The 24,955-nt window shown below is 43.5% G+C and overlaps 1 protein-coding gene across 1 annotated transcript in view; it reads right to left on the minus strand.

Annotated features, from left to right (window-relative positions):
* The window catches only part of LOC102040724 (cadherin-4), a 412,700-nt gene that overhangs the window by 63,331 nt on the left and 324,414 nt on the right, over window positions 1–24,955 (minus strand). Inside the window, exons 5-6 of the mRNA XM_031059080.1 lie at window positions 23,788–23,932; window positions 10,775–10,947 (exon numbers count right to left, since the gene is read on the minus strand). Of these exons, the coding sequence (XP_030914940.1) occupies window positions 10,775–10,947; window positions 23,788–23,932 (318 nt within the window). The remainder of the gene's footprint in view (window positions 1–10,774; window positions 10,948–23,787; window positions 23,933–24,955) is intronic.

The raw sequence follows: 24,955 nt of genomic DNA on the forward strand, positions 1-24,955 counted from the left end.
GGCAAACCACAGGGTTGGTCCTGAGCTCAAGAGACAAGGATGCTGCTCTTCTGAAATTCACCTTCAGAAGGTGACCACTATGATTCCTAAGTAGGCATTTTATTTGGCATGTTCCTGCTTGGGTGGCATCAAACCCTCCCTTTAGAATAGCAGATACCTGGCAGAAAAGCTTCCCACTTCTACAAGAGTCATTTGTTGCTGACTTACAGACCCTGACTCTCATCCTCAGTCTGGTCAGTTCACCCCTCCTTGGGCATCTGCCCAAACCTTGAACCATTAAAACAAAATCCCTCCCTATAAACTGAGGTGAATTCCATGTTGGTATAAATAGAAAACTACGATCTATTTAATTTTCAGGCATGTATAAGTAAGTTGGAAAGACCAACTTATTGAACATCTGGATAATATGAGTCACTGCATTTTTATGCAATTAGTTACCAGTGTCAATTTGAGCCATCAGATTTAAGGTCACTGAGTATGTGACCTGTTTACTTTAACTGAAAAGCACATTTATTTTTCTGAAAAGGCATTTAGAACAAAAAGTATTTTAAGTGCAAAAAATGAATAGCTTGAATAAAACATGACTGTATTGACATGTACTCTATTTAATGAGGACTTCTTACACAAAGTCCTCAGAATTTTTTAGAAAACTGGAATAACAGAACAACAATGAAAGGAAAATATTTAGCCTAAAAATTAGAAGAAAAATGGTGAGGTTACCATGACAAAAGAACAAACTGCCTCACTGCTTCGGCTCTGCTACTACAGGCTCCTAGATGCTTTAATGTGCATTTCTGGGAAGAATAACTCACAGCTCCATCCTGCCTGCATGTGCCACCTTGCTGGCCTTATCCATGAGTCCTCTCTCAGCCTGCAGTGAATGGAGAACAGCCCAAACCTCAGTACCTGATGTTGTGATTATTTCTAGCCAGCCCAGCGATGCTCACAAGTGTCTAACAAGAACAGTCCTCCCCTTCAAAGAGCCACCTTCTGCCACCTTTCTGGGTACTAATTAGTACAGAATGCAAGGAAATAGACAGGATTCGTGATGCAGAACAGCAAACACCCACATTTCGGTCCCTGTGCACACATTTCTGTATTTTTGGAAGTATTACATCCTCTACAAATACAAACGCCACGATCTTGACACTGTTCCAGATGAGATGTACTATAAAAACTCTAGATACATCACAATTTAAATGATACTTTACAGAGCATTAACAGCCTCTCCGCTGTTTACACTGAGAACTTCCTATTTTAAGAATATTTCAGAATACAAGAGACTGTATTTGGTCTTCTGACAGTCACAGTCCTTTGCATTCAAGCTGCCTTCTTCTTATGCCCAGTTAAGAAAAGTAACTGATGCAGGGTGAAACATCCCACAAACTCACTCATGCTCTGGCAAATGTGTTGAAGACAATATTTAAGCAAGAAATGGAGCCAAAGATGCTCACAGGAATGAATTCTGCTATTAAAAAAGTAGTACTAGGTCTAGGAAGAAGGAGTTAACAAAGTCTCTCTTTAAAATGCTAATAACAGACAATGGTCTGTGGATAAGTTAATTAGTGGAGCCAGCTTGTGTTTAATTATTTCACTTGACCTGGTGCAGATTTAGACAATAATCCCTTTAGAGAGGGGAAGGGGCTGTTGGAAAGTATGTGATGTACCAAAAGAAAAACTTTAAATCTGCCTGAGCTGAGCAGGTAGTCTTCTATCTGAAATTGGAATGATACACTCTTCTCCACTGTAAGACAAGCTCAAATAGAAAAAGAAATGCAGGTCTGAACCAGAGAGATTATGCTAAGGACCTGGTGAGCTTTCCACTCCAATACTTAACTTTTTTTTTCCTCCTCCCTATTCAGCTGGGATTTTACTACTGAATAATGTATAAACCAACCCACTGTAGTCAGAGGTGGGATTTCATGAAGAACTTGAAACAAGTGCAACCAGACTGTACCAGAACTCTCTGAACATATTAAAATGTGTGTGAAGAAAGAAAAGGATCTATAGCCTATTAGTACATGTGGAATTTTCTTACTGGAGAGGCTCTGAAGATTTCCATATTTAAAAGAGGGAAACTGATTAGGTGGGGTGTCAGTATTCTTGCTTGGACTCTATAATCGGATCCAATTAAACTCAAAGCTTTGTTTTATCTGAATAGTTCAACCCCAAATCATGCAGCTTTTCAATTTGGTAATATCTCTTCAATAGCTCACCCAAATATGAATAAAAAGCCATTACAGTTCCACATGTGAGTCAGTACAGACTCCTCCAGAGGCTCCAGCATCTAAATGCTAGCAATACTGAAAGCAAGCCAGGTGTATGAAGAGAGTCTAAGCCAAATGGGGGAAAGAATTTAAAAACCAAATTGGGAGCTACTCTGGCAGGCAGTAAATAGTGTCATAGGCACTGCCTGGGTGGGAGGAAACTCTTCCTCTCAGCCAAAGGGCAGGACTCACTCTTGGTGGAATTGGCTCCACGGGAGATGTAAACTGGCTGCAGGTTTCCATTTACAGCCCAGTTCTGAGGCTGGAGCATCCTCTTCAGGAAGGACACATGGTACCCTGGGACAAGGGCTGAAAACCTACACACCGGACCAATAAAACCAGCCCCACTGCTCTGTTTGACCCTCTTTATTAAAAATGCACTCTGAAGGGGAACGAAAGGCCTCAGGACAGGACAGGGCCAAGATGATTTCAAGCAGATCACACAGCCAGGCTGAGCTCACACAAACTCCAGCCAAACTGTGCCAACACAGTCTCAGTTTGTACAGCCAGGTGATCTCCAGCCTGTTACACTTGTGTCCTGATCATGCTCCTGGCGTACCTTTTTGGGAGATAAACACCATGGCTGTTTTGCTGTCTGCTCACAGGACTCCCACAGGTTTCAAGCTATTTACCTGCCTCTTTCTTTGGAAAGCTCTTTTATTCTTTGAAAGTCTCTCCTATCATACCCACTTTTTTTCCTACTCATGCTATTTTCTTCCAAGACCATGGCTCAGAGCCCTTCCTCTATCAGGTTTACTAGTCTACCTAGCTATCAGGCTTTTTTTAAAAGAAAAGTAATCAAAAAACCCTTTCTACACACAGGAGCTCTAAAGCTGATTGCCAGCTCCTTGACAGCAATCATGCAGAAGAGCAAAAGGTACAGATCATTGCAGAAACACCCACCAGAAAGACACACAGGCACTGCCATTTGAGGAGCTCAAATGGGGAGACATATTCCTTCTGGGAATTGTGACAAGGTTTCAGAACCACTGGCATTGTTCCCTTCTCAATAAAACAAATGGTGTGCTTTCTGTGACAAGGATTTGCTCACATCTTTCCCACCCTGCAACAAAGGCTATGAGGGATCCCTTGAGCAGTGCTGGACCAAGGAGCAGATTTGAGCCCTTCCCCTCTGCTAACTTCTGGTATCTCAAATTAGAGCAAGCGGCCCTCCACTGAGTGCACAACACACTAGCAAAGCACTAAACAGGGTTAATAACATGATTCTTCTTCACTGATGAGTGGTAGTGCTCCTCACCATAATTTGCTGAGAAAGGTCATTCTTGTCTGTAATGAGAAAATGAAATGCACTGGAATGATGGAGCAAACTCAAATCAGTCCTATGTACAATGTAGAAACATAAACCAGAATCCAGCATAAATCTGCTGGCTAAATTCAGCTTATGGCTAATCAGCTCTTCCTTTGACAGGATATGCTGCTGTGGAAATCGGATAATTTTGTAACTGAATAATTTAACCAGTTTTATCTTTAAGTAATGATTTCAGGCATATTAATACATAAAGCTTCAGTATTTACATTTTCGTTACATGGCCCTGAAAAATTACAAGGTATCAGGGATAAGGTAGTATTCACCAGAAATGATGTGCACAGAGTGGATTTCATCCCTCAGAGTGACTTTGTGCTCCACAAATCCCTGGGATGGCACGTGGCTGCCAGGCAGACAGCGAGGGCAGAGCCTGCTGTGTGACACCACGGGGACAAACTCCTCCTCAGTGGCAGAGGGGCAGAAACACATTAGGGCCAAGGCTGGAAGGGACAAGCAAAACACAGTCTGACAGAGGATGCTGAAGTATTTTACCTGCTTATCCTTGCTAAGACTCTGGTAGTTTATAACTGCCTTGAAGCCATGTTCCACAAGGACTCCCAATCACTGCTTGAATGCTGTGAGAAGTGGAAAAGCCACTTAACCCTGGAAGTCTGTTCCAGTCCTTCATCATCCCAGTCACTTGGGGAGCCTGCAAGTCTGGAAGCTAAATACAAGGACTTGTGTTCCAAATTCATAGAAATGGATGTGCCTCGCTGGCAAAATAATTACAAATCCCTCACTCTGGTTCTCCTCCTGTGAGTTCAGCTGTGGAGGCATTTTTCTGCATGTTTTGATGCAGTGATATGGGAAGTTCATCTTGAAAAGCAGGATACTCATGGCTCCACAGAGTCTAACAACCTTGTTTTAGTTCTTCTCTGGAAAAAGCAGTGACAAGAACATGAAAAGCAGAATCCCTCTCATTTTAAAGAACTCCTGTAATAGACACAAATAGCAAACAGGGTGGATGTTGGATTGTGCACGTCAGAAGGTGACGTGCTTGTAGCAATTCTGCATTACTCCTCTCTGCTCCTCGGAGAAGGCTAATCTGACTGAGGAAAATGGGAACAGGAGCTCTCAGGATGCAGTGAAGCCATTTAGATGTCACCTTCCCTCATTCCTTGTATTCTGTCAGTACACACACTCGAGTGATAATGTGCCCAGGTAAAGTCATCCATCACCGGTGTGGTGTGGGATCCCTCAGCCTCACACTGCAGCAGATGTTCCTCCAGCCCTGCTCAGAGGAGCAGAGGCAGCTTTGCAGAACATCACAGTGATTATGCAATGAGGGAAATAATTAGCAATAGGCCATGGTAATTTAGAACAGAATAAATTCCTTTTGCTGCATTCCAGGGGTGGATGAAGGATTGAAAGCTGCTGGACTCCACTGTCAGGGGAAGTTTCCTGGTACAGAAAGCCAGGCTCAGCCTGAGTTACCTGCTGGCTACACTTGGGTGATTGTCTGGCTGGAAGAGGCAAACCCAGACTGAACCCACTCTATTTGGATAATCTCAGACTAGTGGATGTCTCTCTATGGGAATGTTTCACAGGAATCTCAATGGCTAAAGTCATTCCTGCACCAGGGCAATGCCTTGTGTACTCCCAGCCAGCATTTCAATGAACAAGAAGGTTTTGAAAAGCTATTGCCATGACCTGGAGATAAATGTACCCAAAATAGTTACTGCAGATAGTAAAAAACCATCCCTGCTCAGTGTTTGGAGTAGTGTACAGTTTTTTTTTTTTTCTTTAACATAACATTTCAAATTCTGCATTATCAGAAATGTGTAGCTGCACCGAACCCAGAGTTTTGGAAAAGAAATCAACTGTGTCTGCTAATAAGAAGAACTTCTCCTCTTCCCCACAAAAATTCTGCCATTTCATTCATAAATAAAATAAACCCCTAACTCAGTTGTTGGCAGGCTCTCCCTTTTATCTTTCACTCACTTGAGAAGGACCAGCAACATCACGTTTTCAGAAAGCCAAGTGCAGTAATCATAGAATCGGATTTCATGTATTTTTAAAAGCATTTGCAGCAGCAGAGATCCAATCACTTTTAAAAGAAATACAAACATACAGAAATTTGGAAGAAGCAACTCAGTGCTCCTGACTGCCTTCATTTCTCCAGCACCAGATGAATGTGCTGGCAAGGGACTCCTTTCTAAGGGACATCTCAAAAAGTTAGCAACATTATACTACAAGCACCACAGTGCTGAAATACTTATTATCTCAAATAAACCTGGGTGACATTTGAGATGTCTCAACATTTATTGGCCTGCCAGCAGAGCCTGGGATCAATCACCTCCTTTTCTCTCATTCCTTTTTTTTTCCCTCCTGCCTGCTCAAAGTCCGTGTTCATAAAATATTTAGGAGAAACTCTTCAGAGGATGATATTGCCTATACTATAGCCCCACTGCAGGTTTACTGTGCTACTGAGACAGATATTCTGCCACCAGAGAAATCAAAATTGGTCATGGGCTTGAGTTACTGCACCAGGAGCACCATCAGACTGACAGTCTGGGCTTGATCCCACCTGGGACACTGGGCTGAGTGGAAGGAACAAAGTAACATGTGGAACAGATCTGGTCACTTTTGCAAGGTTATACAGAGAGATGTTACTTTTCAGGATGGAAAACAAAAATATGAATGCTCTGCTTGTGTCTGAGACTCACCGCACCCTTTCTTACCTCTTGCAATTTTCTTCCCAGTGGAAAAAAAAACCCAGATTAATGAAATGTGGAATTCAGACGTGCTGCTAAATGAAGCCGTCAGTCTGGCAGCATCTCGTGTAGTGCCACCCACTCCTGCAGCAGCCTGCCATAAATTAAATCAGCTGCCATGGTCCTTCCTACCCCTGAACTTTGCCACAACCTGCTCGTCTCATGCATTCACAGCCTTCCCTGTAATTCACACATTCTGTGCTCCCACCATCACACGATTTTCCCCTCCTAATTTCATTAAATCAGCTGCAGATTTCCTATGCTACTCTGATGTTTTCCTGCAGCAAGTATCTGCTTTTACCCTTCTCATCAAAACCTGGCTGTCTGAATGTACTTCTGAGCCTCTCATGACCCTAAATCCCTATAATTTCCCCCCTTAGTTCAAGGGATGGGTGTTCCTTTGTTCCACCCTTGGCATTTCTCACCCTCAGGCATCCAGGCTTACATCAGGCTGTTGCTAAACTGTCTTCCTGTAATAATTTTTATGAAGTGCAGTCCAATTAACTTTATCTTCCTTGGGGATCCATTCAATTAAGTGCAGTCATAATGAGTGAGTGGACACAGAGCATTGTCACCATATTTACATCCAGATTAATAGGAACCAGGTAAGATAACTTTAAAGCCATCAATATTTTAATACTTTGGCTTTTGATTGTGCTATCTTCAGTGTCAGGCACATTTAGGAGAGACCAGCATAATTTGAGAGGCTGCGTTTTTAATTTCCTCCATGGTTTGTGGAAATGGGGGTTTAGAAACAGCAGCAAAAATACCGACTTGGTCTTAAAATAGGTTTCTCACAGGTCAAACAAAACACTTGTCCTGACACTAACTAAGCTAAAACTTCATCCAGTTCATGTCTTCATGGATTGAAGGTAATTTAGGAAACCAGCAAAGAACCAATATTTAAGTGGAGATGCTGAGAACATCAGGAAATCTCATTCAATGAGCATGCAACAGAAATGCTGAGCTAGGAACACCAGTTCTGAAGTGACTTTTCTCCCTTTTGAAAGACAAATGCTGGATCTGGAACATGGACGTGTCTCTCAGATATGGAATAGCTCCAGAGGTTATTTTTATGCCTGCTTTGCATTGCAGAAACAAGGGAGAAGGATCCAATGGAGACTGAAAACCTCATCCTGTATCACCACAGCTTAACTTAATCATGTCTCAGGCACTGATAAATGTGTCAATAAGCATTTGGAGAAATAACTGGTATCCAGGGAATTTATCTTGGTTATAGGAGTTTCAGCTGAATAGGTCAGATTTGTTAACATTTTAATTTACACAAATCTGCATTCCAAATATTGCTCTTCGTCTCCTTTTCCTAACGACAAGGAAATGTCAGCAGCAACCCCAAATTCACTCCTTTAATAGCTTCCTCAAGTTTTCAGGAAAAACAAACAAAAACAAAAAACCCAGTCTGTGGTACAGTAATGGGGATGTTTAAGCACAATTTTTAACTTAGATGCAATATAACTTTATGTTAATAAACCAGAAAGTTTTGCCAATTCCAGATGAAATCCTGAAAGCAGGAGAGAGAGCTGGGAATAAGCATGCCCCGTAGCTTCAGGGCAGCCCCAGGATTATGCCCAGAGCTGGTTGTTCTGCCTTGATCCAAGTGTCCCCTGCCCACCCTTGTACTCAGCCTGGGACACTCAACACCAGATTTCAATATACAACGTGCCAGCTGTGATTTCCTGGGCCCTGTGCACAAGGGAACTCACACGAAGCACATGGTTCCCCTGCAAGTTTTTAAAATACTCCAGATGCAATGAGAGCAACAAAAAAGATTCTGCCTTATCCTTTCCCCCTAATTATCACCTGCCTCTTTTCTGAGCTGATTTTCTGAGATTAAAACCTCTCTCCCACCAAGTTATCCCAATCTGTGTTTCTGAAATTAATATAAACTGATGACCTTTCTCTGCCCATAAAGCCCAGCATTCAAATGCTGGCCCCCGCTGATGTCAGGGCGGCAGTAACAGTTCTTTCATTTCCATAAAACCAGCATTTTCCTGCCAGAATTCCAATTTCTTCTCTGAGTACTCTGCTACCATCCCCCTGGGGGCTGCCAGCAATCTCTCCAGCACTTGTTTCTCCTCTTCCACTGCAAGCCTGCCGCAGGCTCCAGCACTGCCTGGGATCATCTACCTGCTTAAGATTCAGCCAACTTCCCAGCTCTTGGAATAAAAGGAGCAGGGAAAGGTCAAATCAGCCCTAGGTTGTGCTTGCAGAGTCTTCCACGGCAGGTGGGAAGGAGCAGGTGCTGGAGCTCCTCCTGCTCCCCCAGCTCTGCTTGCTGTCCTCGCATCTGGAAAGCTCTCTGCTCTCCTGACCTTCTCCTTGGAAAGCTGCTCCACACAGCGTGTCCCCCCTGGGCCAGCTCACCCTGAAACGGTGCTGAGGGTGAGCCCTGTGCTGCTTCCAGTCAGCATTCCCATCCCCATCCCCATCCCATCCCATCCCAGGTGTCCCGGGATGCCCCTGGGCTCCACATGTGCTGCTGAGCTGCTGCTGGGGCTTTTATCTACTCTCTGCAGCTGCCTTTGGGATTCCTCCCCGAGCTCCCTGAACCAAAAAAAGCAGCCCCAGAGATGGGAATGAAATGGGAACAATCCCTGGCAGGGAATGTCTCCTGACTGGAGCCTGGCACAGCATCAGCAGTGGGGCCAAAGGTGTTCTGCTGGTCTGAGGGGCACAGGAAAAATCTCCAAGGTTCTGGAGGCTTCACCTCTTAGAGTTTATGTCCCAGGCCCACATGTGGGGACTCCTGCTTGCCCTGCCATTGCCACAGAGGAGGAAAGGAGAGCAAGAAGAACAAAACCAGTTTCTGGTGCCTTCTCCCAGAAACGCAGCACACTGGGCTCTCCCAAACTGGTCTCTCCCACTGGATGTGTTGGCTCTGGGGACTGCCCAAAAATAAACACCCGAGCCTCAGACTAAGCAAGCCCTTCCTTCCATACTCTCTGTGGCCCATTGTTCTCATCACTTAGCCCACAGAGCCCTCCCAGTTGCATTGAGCTGAATTCCATCACCTGCACATCCAATAGGGAATAAAAACAAACCTGAAGTTCTGGGGTTCTCTCCCTTTACACCCACTGACCCCATCCCCTCCTTCCCCACTCACTCCATCCCACCAGTGACACTGCACTGATTTTTGTTTAATGTTTGAGGCATAAATGCTTTGTCCTGGAGCTACACCCACAACCACAGGAGGCAGAGCTCTGAGAATCACATTATATAGTTTACACTGGCAGAGTATTATTTTGTCAGTAAAAGTGAAATTTCTGCTGCATTTGGAAAAGCTGCACATTGTAAAATGCCAGAAAGAAGAGGCACTATAGGCAGAACATCACACAAACCCCAAATCACTAGAAGACATTTTACTAGTTTGGAAATGACACAAGGACATGAAGTGTGCTGAGTGCAGGCTGTGTTCCTTTTCCAGGGATCACATGCAAAGAATTAAGAAAGATAGGTCTAGAAAGAGCCACAGATGTCTGGCACTTTATCTCCCCTCAACAGAAGTGGGGACAAATGACCATTTATTCATCCCCCTATGCCTCCAGAAGTATTTTCTACATCTTTGAGTTTTACAAACTTAGGAGAGGAAAATATCAGCTCCTGTAGTTTGAAGATTCTCTCAGGGTTTCATTGACTGATATGGATTAAGACAAAAATATCACATCAAAGCCATGATGGCCCACAGTTGCTGCAGAAGCAAACACTGTGATCTCCACACCTCAGCTCCAGCTTTTAGAGCCTTGGCATCAAAGACAGGTGTAGGAGTGTCAGGGGTAGGACGGTGGGGACGGATGGAGACAAGAGATCTCTGAAGCCAGGTCGTGGAACTTGGGGTTTATTGCAAAGGGCCTGGGTGCAGGGCCCTGCTGGGAGCTGCCAGCCACAGCTCAGAGCAGGCCCGAGAGAAGTAAAGACAGTGGTAAAGAGGATGAGAGAGAGAGAGAGAGGATGAGAGGGTAAGAGCGTAAGAGAGCGAGGCTCCCCTTACAATACAATAAATCTTCAGTGTTGAATATTCTAATTCTCACTGACCAATCTAGTACAAGGTACAAATTCTATAGCATTTACATACCGCCTATAAGAATCACTACATTACCATACTGTGTTACATTTTAAACCCTGAAAACTCCTCTTTGGACCCCTTCTGCTAAGCTAGTGGGGTCTGCTCTGACCCTTGGACCTGCCTGCAAGCAGAGGGTGTTGTTTCATCAAAAGGGGATCACCTTCAGCCAGCCACACCATTGTTTTCCAGTCGTTCAGTAACTGAGGTATCTCAAAGCTTGCTTTCATTTCAATCTTGCTTACAGTTTCCATATTCTCAAAATCTTTTGCCAGGCAATCATATTTATAAGGCTTTCCTGTTTCATCTTCCCCAACAGACAGGGTTTGTGCTTTTCACATCAGCAACCCTCAACCAACACCTGGTGAGATGGTGTCAAACTCACCTCCCTGTCGAGGCCAGCAGCCACGGTGACGATGTCCCCTGTCTCGCTGTTGATGGTGAACATGTTCTGGGAGGGGCTCTGGGGGGTCTGGGTGACGATCCTGTACCTCACCATCCCGTTGGCCGTGGTGGCGTCGTCCGCGTCGTTCGCTGTCACCGTCATCACGTAGGTCCCTGGAACGAGGCAAGAGGAGTTAGCAGGGCCACCTCACTGCACAGCAGGCTGTGGCCCCTCTGACCTGGGGGCACGAATTTTGTTCAGAAATGCTGTGGAATAGACAGCTCGCTTCAATCCAGACAGGCAAGGCGAGGATTATGGAAATAGCAACACTGCTGAGATGGATGATCTGGAAGGATGCTGATTACACGTAACTGGTAGATAGAGAGAAGTTATGTGAGGGTATCTATGATTAACTTCTAATTCTTTCAGTGATTGTAAGTTTTAGGGCAGCATTTTTTGTCCTGCAATTTCACAGATTCTCACAGGAGATTTTTTTTCCCATCCAATCACTGCATTCACATGCATTGAGAAGCAGAATTTAATAGTGGAAAGCCCATCAGCCTTCTCAGCAGCTTCAGAAGGACACCATCAACATGCCCATGCCCAGTGCAGCAAGCAACTGCCTGCCGCTTCCAGTTCTTGGAGAAACATCCACCTTTCTTGTCCCTCCAGGATTAAAAAATCCATTTCTGCAGAGCAAATACAACATCTGCTGCCCAGCAGGACAGAAAATCAATGATTTGGTATGTGTGGCCAGTGATGTATTGAATTGTTGGTTTGTTTCTTGCTAATCATCAGTGTCTTCATTTGCCTTGCAAAAAACAAATCCCTCCATTCTCGATACTGTCGGAGTGCACTGATGCACTGACAGGCTCATTAGCACTGGAGTTTGGCAGCAGGGTGTTCTGCTAAAGTGGGAAATTATCATTATGAGCGTAAAAGATGTTACTTGATTGGATGGACTCCTGCAGCTGCATGGTCCTGTGACCCCCCAGAGCTCACAGGGCCCAGCTTTACACTTGTTGTATTGGTGGGAGGGAATGAGTAGAAGGGCAGGCACACACTGCTCACACAAAGCAACCTGCAACAGTGGATGAGTATAATGATATGAGACCTGAGAAGAGGAGGGGGAGGCAAGAGAGAGACAGCAAAACCAGACATAACCTTGTTTGTGATCACCAAACCCAACAGCATCCATGAAAAGAGGGAAGGTGCCACTTGAACACTGTGCACGTGGGAAGTCTGAGCACAGACCAACTCATGAGCCTGCCATGCTGGAGAGATGCAAAGTGCTCCCAGCAAGAACCTGAGCTGACTTGAGATGGAGCCACATGTGGCTTTACAAAAAGAGCCGAGTTTGTTCTGCTCTCCGGGTCAGATGTGAGCCATGGGCAAACTTGAGGCCATGTGGCTGCATCAGCATCGTGCTGTGTCTCCTCTGGCACACCCAGCCTGGTCACACTGGGAGCTACCACACTCCCAGTTCAGGAAGACCAGAGAGCTGCAGAGCTTGTATCTGTTTGCAAAAGGCTTGAAAAACACCTCATGCTCTAAATGGCTGCGGCATTTGGTACCTTAGCCAAGTGTTTTTAAGCCACTCAGCATGCAGGAAATCCCCCCAGCACCTTTCCCAGCTCTGGAAACCCAGTGTTTCTCAGTATTAGCAGAAGTGCAAAAGAAGTTTGTACTTTTGCACTTGTGTGAAGTGCTTTGCTGATCTTCCATCTGCCTCAATCAGGCTCTTTCTGTTCTCGGTGGTGATACATATATTCCTGTGAGTCTTCTTAGTTCAATAAGAATTATAGATTAAAAAATAAATGAATGTGTAAAGCAAATCTTAATGATGAATACATCCCTGTTTTTCTGCAATAATCCTGATTCACATTTGTGAAATGAAAACAAACTATTCAACAACTTTAACATTCTCCTGATCAATAAACTTCAGAAGACGGAAGGAACACTGAATTGAAACAAGGCTGTGCAAGCAACAAATTTTCTCTATTTTCTCTACAAGCATTCGTTTTTTTGCTCTTTTGCAAAACCAGTTATCACGAGACAGCTGATACAAATAATGAAACCAACCCTTAGATAACTACAGGGAAAATGTACAGGAGAAATTCAAATAGGAAATATGCCGAATGAGATGTTTGATTTGGAATTTATGTTATCTTAATGCATTCAATACTGAAAATATCTCTGAACAGAATGTCAAAACCTGGGGCTAATGAAAACAGAAGCGGAAGAGGAAAACAGAATCTATTTTAGGACATGTGCAGTCTTAGGATGTATTCCAAAAAACAGGTGGTATTTCATGATGCACTTCTAGCTCAAAAAAACAGCTCTGAAAGTCATTTGGACTTCCAGGTTCAGACAAGGGCACCCCACAGTTGTGGTCCCTCCTCATGTGGGGTGTCTCAGACTGTACTGTAAATTCCAAAATTAACCAGCACATACATGAAATGGTGGGGGAACCTGCCAGGCTGCAGCTCTGGTGGCAGGGGGTGGGGGACAGCAGCTGTGCTGTGGATGGAGAGCACAGAAGGTCTCCTTCACTCTTTCTCTGACCCTTTTGCTCCTTTCCTGTGGTGTAGCACTGGACTAAGCACATCTGCTCTTGAGAAAAAGGACTATTTCAGCAGCATTTGACCTGCATCTCCATAAAGGAGATGGGGCTGGACAAATGTCTCTAAAGTCATGAACTGAGCACCAGGGAGCTGTATTTCAAGAGGCAATCTGCTCCCTATCTCCTATCTTTAATTTCCATTATGAAACCCAACCACAGAGAAAATAAAGAGAGGAACTTGGCATTAATTACTATCTTGTAACCTTATAAAAGGACCTCTGCAAAGGGCCCTGTGTGGCTGCAGCACACACGGAGCTGCAGCAGCCACTTCCTTCCTGGCTCTCCCTGGGGCTGTCTGTCTGTCTGTCTGACCACAGTCTGCTGTAAACTGGCTGCAAATTGCTTCTCCCTCTCCACAGTCTGGACAGTGGCTGATATCTCCTCTCCCTTTCCTGTGGACACACTTTTCCCACCTGGCGGTGCTGACCAACAGCATCTCCTGTTCCCCATGCTGGGGGCACCATCCCCAGGGATGGCTCCTGAGGGATCAGCTGGTGTAACCCACCCCCCTGCCATGTTCCACTTGGTTTGCTTTGCATTTAGCCTGTCTTTAAGCAAGATTTATCCTCCAGATACCTGCGTGCAGCAGTGAATGACACAAACATAGATCTGTGCACAAGAGTATTCCACAGAGCGATGTGGATATACACAGATAAAGTGTCTGACATCCTCTGGGTGCTGTATAAACTCTTGCTCTGTGCTCAGATGGTTGGTGATGATTTACCTGCAATAAAGTAAATAATGTCATGCTTCTATGTCCTTTACATGGAGATACATCTCCATGTACTTTATATTAAAATAAAGGCAATATATCCCTGTATCCAGTCCCTAATACTACACAAATTAGGCAAATATACAGTGGCAGAGAGCAGAGCTCAAACACACTCGAGGATTGAAGCTGGTATTGTTTGCCTTTAAGTGACAAAGTACTGACTGCCTAATCTGGCCCACAGGATGTGTGTCTTTTGTGGAAACCAAAGTATTAACCACACCATATTTACAGCTCTATATCCTACCCAAACAGAGGCTAGGAGCAATTACTACAGAACAGAAACACCGAGAAAACTCCTCCAAGTCACACTAAAGACCTTCAATCTGTACTCTGTCAATTTTGCATCAGATCCTGTTAGTGGTGATGAAGTTCCAAGAGTAGGTTAAACAAGTGTAACAGGGCAAAAGGGACTTTCTGCTTTCAGTGCCTGAGAAAAGCATCACCTTTATTTTTCTGCTCTCCAGGGCTTGCTCTCAAGCACACTGACAACATTAAAGGAATGCATAAAGTGCCCAAACTCAGAAATTTGCCCCAGTCTGTGCAGTGTATCACAGGATGAATACCCAGTGCAGATATACCAGATATATATCTGATATAATTGCATTAAACGACACACCTGGCCTAACTCAGGTATGTAACCTATTGAAAGAAAACCATTTCTCATCAAATAAGGCACATGGTATGTTAAATAAAATACCAAACCTAGTACATCATGTCAATATTAAATCAAATTTGCTGCATGTTGAACAGCTCTTCTGAGCAGCAGATTGAATTACCATGCACAGCTAGTGATGACAAGATTAGTGTGCATTAGCCTTCATTAACTAATGTGCAGAGTTCATATATCACCTGAGTTCAAATTAATGGATGGCATGACGAAGGAGATCTATCAATAAAAGGCAAGACCTCCAGAATCTGTAACTTCCCAATGCATTCCCTTTGATTTCCCAGAGACTGTAACCTCCCAGATGTTATTTTGTCAAATGAGATGGTTTTGTTTCTAACCATGGATAAGACACATGAGAGAAATGCTTGAAAGCAAACCTTATGGAAAATATTCCCATTGGATTAATTAAAGTTTCTACAGGATAGGCAAAAAAATGCCTTACAGAACCTGGGGGAATGGAAGCAAAGGGAGATAATTTATACCTGTACATTCAGTTTTGTTTGTCAATTTTAAAATGAATTGCATCTCCTTGCAAAAGCCTGCAAAGAGATTTTGCTAGATTCACCATATCTCATTCCATCTGTACACACTAAGGAAAAAGAAAAGCAGAACAAGAGAGATAGCTGCCCTGAGCATGAGTAAGCAGATAAGCACAGTCATAAACAAATGTCCCCCTCAAATCACTCTGGAATCTGAGAATCAGCCTAGTTCTTTGTGGCTCAGACAGTCCCAAAGCATGCTGAGGGCTGCTAATTCCCCTCATGTTGTCTGCAATTTCTGCCCTCCCACCTATGCAACTTCATTTCTCCATAAAGATGGAGCTTTCAGGAGTCTAAGGCACACAAGAAATATTTTGGCACAGTTGTGCTCCTGAAGTCTTTCTTACAATTGCTTTATAATTGCCATTTTTCTAAGCTGGTTTGATATCCATTAGTTAGATTTAATGCATGTTAAAATAAAGAGCTAATGGGCACTCACCAGGAATCCAACAAAATATAAAAATCAAAACTCCTTTCACTTTGCCCTTTATCCCACATGTCATTGCAAAACCACATAATCCTCTCAGTCTTCTCCTATGATATAAACAGTAAGCACTAAAAATTCACCCACTTTTTACTGATAATGCTGTTTCTCTATCCAGCTTTATCTTACAGTTTATGTTTTTAAACGGCTGGTAAATGGCTGCAGAATCATTAAAGGTTGGTTAACCTTCTCAGTCTAATTTTGACCTACAAGATACTTAATTTAATCATTCCCCCATAGAAAAGGACGGAATCATTATGTGCAGACATGTGGTGCTAGCCATGTTACATTAGATCTTCATTAACCCAAGTTAATAATGGCTTTGTACTAATGGAAACTTCCCCTTACTCCTCATTTTTTCCCCCTAAATTGGAAAGCTCACTTAGTGAACCCTCTGCATCTGATGCTATATAGAGAAGACAGTAAGACTTGTGGGAAGATTAAATACTGAAGAACAGTGTAAAATTTACATTTCCTAAAACTAAAATTTTCCACTCAGTTTCCTGATAATCATTTCCTTTCCCACAGAGGATGGGAAACTCATGCCACTACTCATAACAGGCACACTTCACCCTTTAGGTGATTTCACTCATTGCAACATCTCAGGGACAGAAACACACACAAGAAAAAGCAAAGGCATCAAAACCAAGTTCCAATGATAAGTATGATGGGATCCTGAAAAAGTCCTCAGAGTACAACTGAACTTTCTGTAATGTTAAAGACTAAAGCATTTCATCTAACAAACCTGCATCCTCAAGTGAAAAAATATTAAATGTATTCAATGGGTGATGTGAAACAATTTCACACACTCACTGTTAAGGGTTTCAAATGAAATTGGGCAGCTGACCCAGCAACGGTGCTGAGTGGAGTCACAGAGGTGAACAGGAAAATGGACAAGACATCAAGATGACAGAAGTGAGTGCAAGTACTGCAGGTGTAATAAATTGCAAATATACTTAAATTAAACTGCATCCCACATGCTCTGGATAAAAAACAAATGAAATAGAGGCAGCACTTTCCATCTGAATGATATTCTTTCCGTTGTAACTGATAGCTACTGTCATTCTCCTTCACCATAATTTTTGTAATCATTGGCAAATTTTGACCTTTCAAGCAGCTAACCTAATTCATAACGGATGCCACTTCCTAATTAGCAGAGACATTGGATTTTCAGCTTCAGACAGGGCAAGAGCCAGCCTAATGAGAATAAAGAGAGCGAGCAGGTCTGGAGAGACAACAGAGAGAGCTGAAGAGGCTGCTGTCACCCAGGACGGAAATAAGACCTCCTGATTGTTAAAAATGGAATAAATACCTCCGGAGAGCCAAGGAGCAGATGCACTGACTGCAGCACACACGTGGCCCTCGCCAGATTTGGAGATCACTCCCCTCCAGCAGCCTGCAGCTCACTGAGACCCCCTTACCCCAGAGAAATCTCACCAGTCCAACATCAGGGTGGGCAAAGGCACATCCAGCCTCTGAGCAAATGGTTCTGGCTGCATAAATGCACCAGGTTCAGCTTGGCTGAGTTCCTGCACATGCATCCTCTCGATTTCCAGGGCTAATTTAAAGAAGGGGGAAAGCATGGCTGCTTAGGACAAGATATCCTGAACATCCCCACTGAACTGTGCTGAACACCCAGGTTGGATGCTGCACTGAAGGCATGTGGGACTCCAGGAATCATGCAGCCCCAGCTGCAGACAACCTGACACTGAACACATCCTCCACAAGGCTGCAATCCAATCCCTGGATTTTGACACTAGAATGCAATACAATATAAAGTGGTGAAATATAATATAAATGTTATTATGTTATTATTATCATACCATGCTATTTGTAACTGCTGGGTAAAAGGAGGCAGAGGAGGCAGAGTGTAGGCTATGAGTGTTCAGTTGTAACTCCCTCCTAAACTGCTGTCAGATCATGATTTCCACTTATTTTTTCCTTTACATCAACATGACTCACCAGTCTTGGGATTTGCATTTTTTTTTTCTCCCTTACAGTCCTATAATTCACTTCCTTGCTCTTGGGACTGCATGCTTCTGAAAAGGAAATTAAGAGCACAGATTTCATAATCACTCACCTCGAAAGAAAATGGAAAGCACTATCACATGAGTCTGCAGAAAAACAATTTCTTACTTTAAAATTGTGCTTGGCTGAGCAAAAGAACTTGAAAAAGAATATTGTGTATCCTAAGTCTGTGTGTAATGTGTGAGAGAATAGAATCAAGTTGGGAAAAGCCATTTTTAATAGCATATAAAGTGCAAGGATAAGAGCAGCACCTGCACAGGGTGCAGAAGATGGCACTGCCATAGATGAATATATTCAAGCTTGGGATGGATCCAGAAGTAAGGCACCCAACCTGTGAATACCACTGGGATGAATGGAAGAATCTACTGAGTCCTACTCTGACCCTCTGGAATATTTTACCTGTGCATGATCTCTCTGGAACATTCAGCATTATTTTAAGTTTCTAGTGCTACAAACCAGAATGTGTGGCAGCCTCATCCATGAACCTGCTCAGGTGCTCTCTTGAACTGAGACCTCCCTAAATGAAGAGTTCTAAAATTAACTTACCTCCAGGCTGGAAAAAACATCTTGAATGTTTTGACTATGAGCAGTGCTACGGCATTTTTGGAATGGGCTGCAGTAGCAGGAAGAGGGATTCACTCTGTATCCTATTAATTTTTTAAAATTAAACATCTTCTCTTCAGATTTCAGGCCCTGCCAGCCAGCTACACCTGCTCTGTTCCTTCACTGAACAACCAGGCACACCAGGCATCTCCTCATGAATTGCACTGTCAGGTTGGAGAAGAGGAACAAGCCAGAACTGCAGAATCCAAATTCTCCCCATGAATATATATACAAATGCAACTATATGCCTTAAAAGATTAATTTCACATGCCTTAAATTGCAGTTTAATTTGAAAACTAATTCAGCCTCATAATTGGCTTTCTGTTCAAATCACTGAGGCTAAAGATTTAAATTCTTAATATTCAGATGACTTTCGAGTTTCTGGCCCCATCTGTGCATTAGTCCATGGTGTTAATCTCTGAGGGAATCTCTGCTGGCATAGAAATAAAATAAACAAACTGGGACACTAGTAGAATAATCAGCTTTTAAAATCCTTGGGTTTTTTATATACTGTTTATTTTTTATGAGATTTCTTTAACTCAATTTCCCACATATAGATTTGGCTCCCAGCTATTTCATTTTTCACGGGGCATGTTATCAACAATTATTCTATCAGAGTTCCATGGACTCAGGAGGAGAAAGAGAATTTTTAAATTACAACATTTCTCATGTAAGAAATACTAATATTCCTTTATTTTGGAGGACTGTCTATACTCAGCAATCTTTCACATCACTCCTAAGAAGGGTGGTAGGAGTAAACACAGATCCAGGAGAATGAAGGGGCTGGATAAAGTTTAAAAGAAGTCACTTGGACTTGTGCTATTGACTTGAAAGGGACCAAGATGCATCCAGAGAGTTAGTGAAGTGGAAAGGATAAATGGGAATGGAAAAGGCCAGTCTGACAGGAGCAAATTGTTTTGGAGAGATGAGTTAATTTTTGACAATCTTTCTGTTAAAACAAAATAGATACAACCCAGAGCAAAGCACTCAAGTCGCTGCAGAGCATTTCACATTGACCTTTTCAGAACTGAACACTTCAGTTAAGTGAGACATCCACATCCTTCCACAAGGAAGGGTCTGCTGTGGTTATAGCAAAACTAAGCTTCTGCAGAGATGGAAGTAATCCTTCTCCATCACACTATTGTTTTGTGATTAAATTCCCTTTTCTTCTTTCATGTTTAAGGATTTTCATGCCATCTTGTTGAGTAATTTTTTTTGAAACTGTAAGATCCTGCATGCCCAGCAGTACAAGTTCAGGGGCTTGTGCTCACAGAGGGGAAAATCCCACTCCAAACCCCAGCTCCTTCCTGCTGTAAGGAGCTGGTGTGATGCAGCTGGGAGATGTGGGCATGGACAAGGCAGCAGAATCCTTGCAGGGCAGGCAGAGCTGGGTAGCCCAGCCCTGCACCCATCCCGCTTTGTCAGCGCTTGGAAGGCAGCGCGCAGCTCCAGGAGAGCTCTGCTGATTAAGGCTGCCAGAGGGAGCAGGGGAATTTCAGCTCCAGCTTGCAGCTGCATTTTTAAAACTTGGCTGTGTTCTTCACACAGAGGCAAAGTTCAAAGAGGCAGAACATTATTCAACATGAGTAAAATACGGTCTTTTAAGATACACTTTCAAACAGGGGCGCGTTAAATCAAAACAACGCGTGGAGGGGGAGAGTGAGGAAGAAAGATGGTCCTGTGGAAAAGGAAATCCTGCATCACTACTCCCGTTCTGCATTTTTGGAAGGGCCTGCTTTTACACGTTTTAAATTGCCCAGCTACTTGACCTGAGGCTAGATAAGCTAGAAATGCATTAAACTGTTTTTCCAGAGAGCATCAGAAAAGGCAAGAGATGTAATTCAGTTTAAGAGCCAGCACATCTCAGGATGTCCAGGGGCCAGATCTCACCACAGAGAACTTCACCAAGAGTGAGCTCCTGATTTCAAGAACACTATGCTATGGCTCAAGACACTATTTCAATTAAGTTATTATAATCTTAGCCAGCAACAACAACCTATTATAATTAATAATACTTGATGATTTCTTTTCTATTCCTGTCAAGGGTTGCTTCAAGGTGACTTGCAGAGAGCACGCTCCTGGGGAACCCAGGTGAGTGCTCTGCAGGCTGGGAAGCCCCTTCACTTAAACCCCATCAGACTGTCTAATGAGTCTCTTCACATCACTGCCAATTCTTCCAGCTCTTGGACAATTTTGTATATTTGTATTCCAGGCTAAAGCAAACTTGCTCCTGCGGGAGGCTGAGTGCCCAGCAGTGTCACACCGTGCTGCAGGCTGGAGCACGCCTCCTTCTGCATTCCCTTTCCTTGCTTCACTCCACCCTCTTTTGGCATGTTCACTGTTGAGTCAGTAGGTCACATCTCACTTGGCCAGCCTCCATCCCTGCCCTGGCCTGGCACACTCTGCAGCTCCCTGCCAGGCTCAGAGATGAGGCCACACGCTCTGTTCCAGGTCAGCACAGCCCGGCCGCAAGCAGGGACCTGGATCCTGCGGAGGGATAGCCCTGCCTGCTGCGCACACACAGCCCTGCCTCTGCTCCAGCCTGGACCCTGGGAGTGCTGGACAGCTCCTCAGGGCCCTTTCCTGCTCGCTGGAACGGGAGCTGCTCTATTGATCCCACTGGAGCCTTACCGGGGCTTTCCCTGCAGCTCAAGGTCACTGTGCCCTGCTCAGCCTCTGCTCTACAGCACATCTGTGATGGTCTTGCTCTGCAAAATTTCCATGGGCACAGCTCAAGCTGCATATATCCTTTTTTATCTGGGTTTTTTAAAATTAAATCTGGGCAAAATTCTGACTGACTTCAAACAGACACTGGCTGCTCGTTCTAGCTGCCCTCAGAGCCAGCATTTATTTGGGATACTCTGATATCTCTCATCAGAGGTGTGCAAAATTAAAAACATTGCAGATACTGTTGTAATCAAGCAATCCTGCATTTTTAATCACAGCCATTATAAATGGGCATATGGAAGATGTGAGAAATAACAATTGCACAGGATATCCAGGGAAGCATTTTCAGTCCTCAGGCATAGTTCAGCAGCACTGAGGAAAATGAATGCTGAACTCCTGTAACATATAACAAGATTTTTTGGTTTGCTTGAAGCATGGATATTCACACATATGCAGATATATTTTTATAGATGCATATACATCTCTAACTTACTGTTGAATCAGTACTGAACAAATTTTGCTGTTACCTCAAAGAATATGCAGTGTCTTTCATTTCTCAACCGCTGCCAGAAATAATCATGAATTCTGGTAACATATTTCTTCCCTTGCAATGGCTGGTGGTACCTCCTTAGTTGTTACAATATTCTGAGGCGTCTTCAACTAATAAAAAGTTTCTAAATATGTGCAAGATCTTCCCTTAGCTAAATACATTGTCTACACTTGTCTCTGCACAAAAGAGGGACACATAATTTTGAGGCAAAGGAGGAGCTTGCAGATATTCCCTTTAACTCCATGACCTCTCTATCACTCTCTCAAAGGCACAAGATCATGTTTCTTGCCAAGCACACAGAATGAGGGCCTCCAATACCCAAATTCCTAGGAGGCTCAACAAAAGCAAGGAAGAGAAATTCAATACTAATATAAACCTTTAAAAGAATACCGATTAAACAGGAGAGAGGGAAAAAAACCACCCGACAAATACATCAAAGACAAAAGTAATTGCTTTTGAATAAAAACAGATTGCTTTCTACCTTCCTGCCTTAAAGGCAAGCACCCCAGCCTGGGACAGAGAATACCAAAAAACACTGCTAGAAGCAGAGGCACAAGTATTTTGTAGGCAAATTATCCTGTTCTATTTAATAGCTCAAAGGCTTATCTGGATTTCAGACAAGAAGAGGATGCAATTTACTGCTTCTCTGACAGATGAACAGAGCTAGTTAAAACATTTGGGAACATTTTGAATATTGATCTGTCCTCGAATAAGATGTAAGAAATTTGATTTGCTATGGAAATGTTGTATCAATCTTCAAACCTTTATATGCCCCAAAGTGGCCTTCAAATGAAAGCTGGAAAAATTCTCTGGGAAGATGTCATCGGAGCTGTCAGCTCAGGGACTTCTCACGTTCCCTCCTCCAAGCAGCACCAGGATCAGGACTTTGAAGCTGGGACATCACCACCCAAAGGAATCAGAAAGGGAGCTGTACCTATTCTTTGCTCAGCAATAATGTCACGTTCTGTCCCCACCACGTGTCCCCCACAGCTGCCCGTCCCTCACAGTGCTGGAAGACAATCAATCAGGGCTGTGAATCACCTTGTTAAAAACAGTGCCCACCGGAGACTTCCCTGTCACACCTCCGGCAGCAGGGCCGCTGTGATAAATGTTTGCTGACACAAACCAAAGTCACGGGGTATTTAACCCCTCAGCTGGCAAACAACCAAGGAGAGAATCGAGGAAAAAAACTCCCTCTGATTTCAGGAGACTTCCAATTGTACTGGTGACACAGAACAAAGAATGGATGCAGTAATTTTAGTTACACTCAGCAATGAGCTAAAGCAACCCTGCTCCCATTGGGAGCAGGGTTACACCACACTTAAATAACAAATCAACAGTAGAGTTGGAAATAGAACATTAAAGACCTTTACAGCTCTGTTTCTTCCAAGCATATAAATGTGCTCATGTAAAAATCATCACTTTTCCTCATACAGCTTACACCTTCACTGATTTTTCACCCATAAATTTCCTGTAATTCAACTTCAGGTTTTTCCCCATTTTACCCTCTGTTAGAATAGTCTGTGGGGACAGAGGATGAGCCTGCAATTTCAATGTCAATATTCCCACTTCTGCAGGTTTCCATCAGGTCCCAAGTAAGAAAGTGTTTTCTTGAGACAGAGCCTTCTTTGGAGTCTGACTGGATGCCAGATATTGAGTTGGCAAATGACTGAATTAAATACCAAGGAGGAGGATACTGAGCATTTCAGACACAGGGTCAGGGAAAGGCCACTGCCAGGCTGGCTTTCAGTGCTCTGTAATTAGAATAACAGCCCTGTAGGTGTGCAGTGAGTGTGTGAGAATGGTGCTACAGAGCATTACAAAACTGCTGCTTTTACAAATTCCACAGCCAGGAAGGGACCACCAGGACCCAGGTTCCCTCCATCCCAAGTCTGCACTTTCTCTTCATCCAGAAAAAGATATACAATGGGATTGTTCTCACCTCCATCAGTCTTCCACCAACAGCTAGCAAGAGCAAACCTTTCCCTCACCCCCTGTGATCCCAGCAGAGCCCAAGCCACCATACCAAATTAATGCCTGAAAAATCTGTGAAAATTTGAGACTATTTTTTCAACTATACCTGGTTTAGAGCCTTCATCAACAGATCCATTATAGACTTGGTTGATGAACTCCGGCCTGTTGTCATTCATATCAATCACATAGATGTAAAGGTCAATGGGATTCTCCACCTTGTTTCCATTCATGTCCACTGCATGAGCCCGGAGCTGGGAATGAGCACAATGAAAGCACAACATGAGCAACTGCATTTGTTGCAGAATGAGAGACTGTTTTGCAAGGATTGACTTTACATCATAAATACTTCCTCAAAATTGAATGGAGCCAGTATCTAATTCCAGCAGAAAGCACTGACATGGTTTCCAACTACACTCGACTCACAGTTTTTCAGAGCTTAATATAATATTGAAATAATATTTTGAAACAGTGATTGTCAGTGGAAACACTTCAACTCTGGTGTAGTGATGCTATCTTATCCCCTTCACAGCTCACAGACCACTCTATTTTAATTTTTAAGACATACTGAACCTCGTCTGACAATCTGAAAAGCAAATTTTGCTTAGTTCCAAATAAAGTGAGGAAATTATTTTGAGCGAGAAGTTTCTTATGGGAACCTGCAGTGTTTCACACTCATAATACCAGGGATTAGTAAGTGAAGAGATTTCAGCATGATCTTAGTGATGTTTATTCTTTGTTTAATCATGGTCTCCAGGAACAGCAACAGCTACCAACCCCATTGCTCTGCGCACCAAAAGACATTTAAGAAGTCCCTTTCCTTCAAATAATGGGAGCCCCCACGGCACTAAGAATGCAATTTCCTCAGGCTTCAATAAAATACCCAGTGCTGAGGCATTTCAATAACCAGAGCCACAGTGTTAAGCCCTCAGTTAAACTGGAACTGCAGCTTTATCTTATTAGCAATAACCATCAGTAATGATGCCCAGAAACAAGAGCATCTGTTTTCTGAACAAAAGAGACAGATACAGCATGTCAAAATGAGTAATTAATAAAACGAAGCAATCACAATAGTCTGGAACAATCAGTAACCAGGTGAAAAAAATGGATAGCTTTCTCATTAGAGGGAACAGATGGCTACTGTAAATGGTGTGTGGCTGAGCGGCGTCGGGAGAGCCCCGACAGCCAGGGAGGAGCTGCACGGCCCCCAACCCAGAAGGCTCTGCCTGCCTCTGAGGGCTGCAGATTTTGGCCACCATCCCTCTTCATCTCAGCCC

The sequence above is a fragment of the Geospiza fortis genome, unplaced genomic scaffold (assembly GCF_000277835.1).
Source record: "Geospiza fortis unplaced genomic scaffold, GeoFor_1.0 scaffold361, whole genome shotgun sequence".
In the NCBI taxonomy this organism is placed as follows: domain Eukaryota; kingdom Metazoa; phylum Chordata; class Aves; order Passeriformes; family Thraupidae; genus Geospiza; species Geospiza fortis.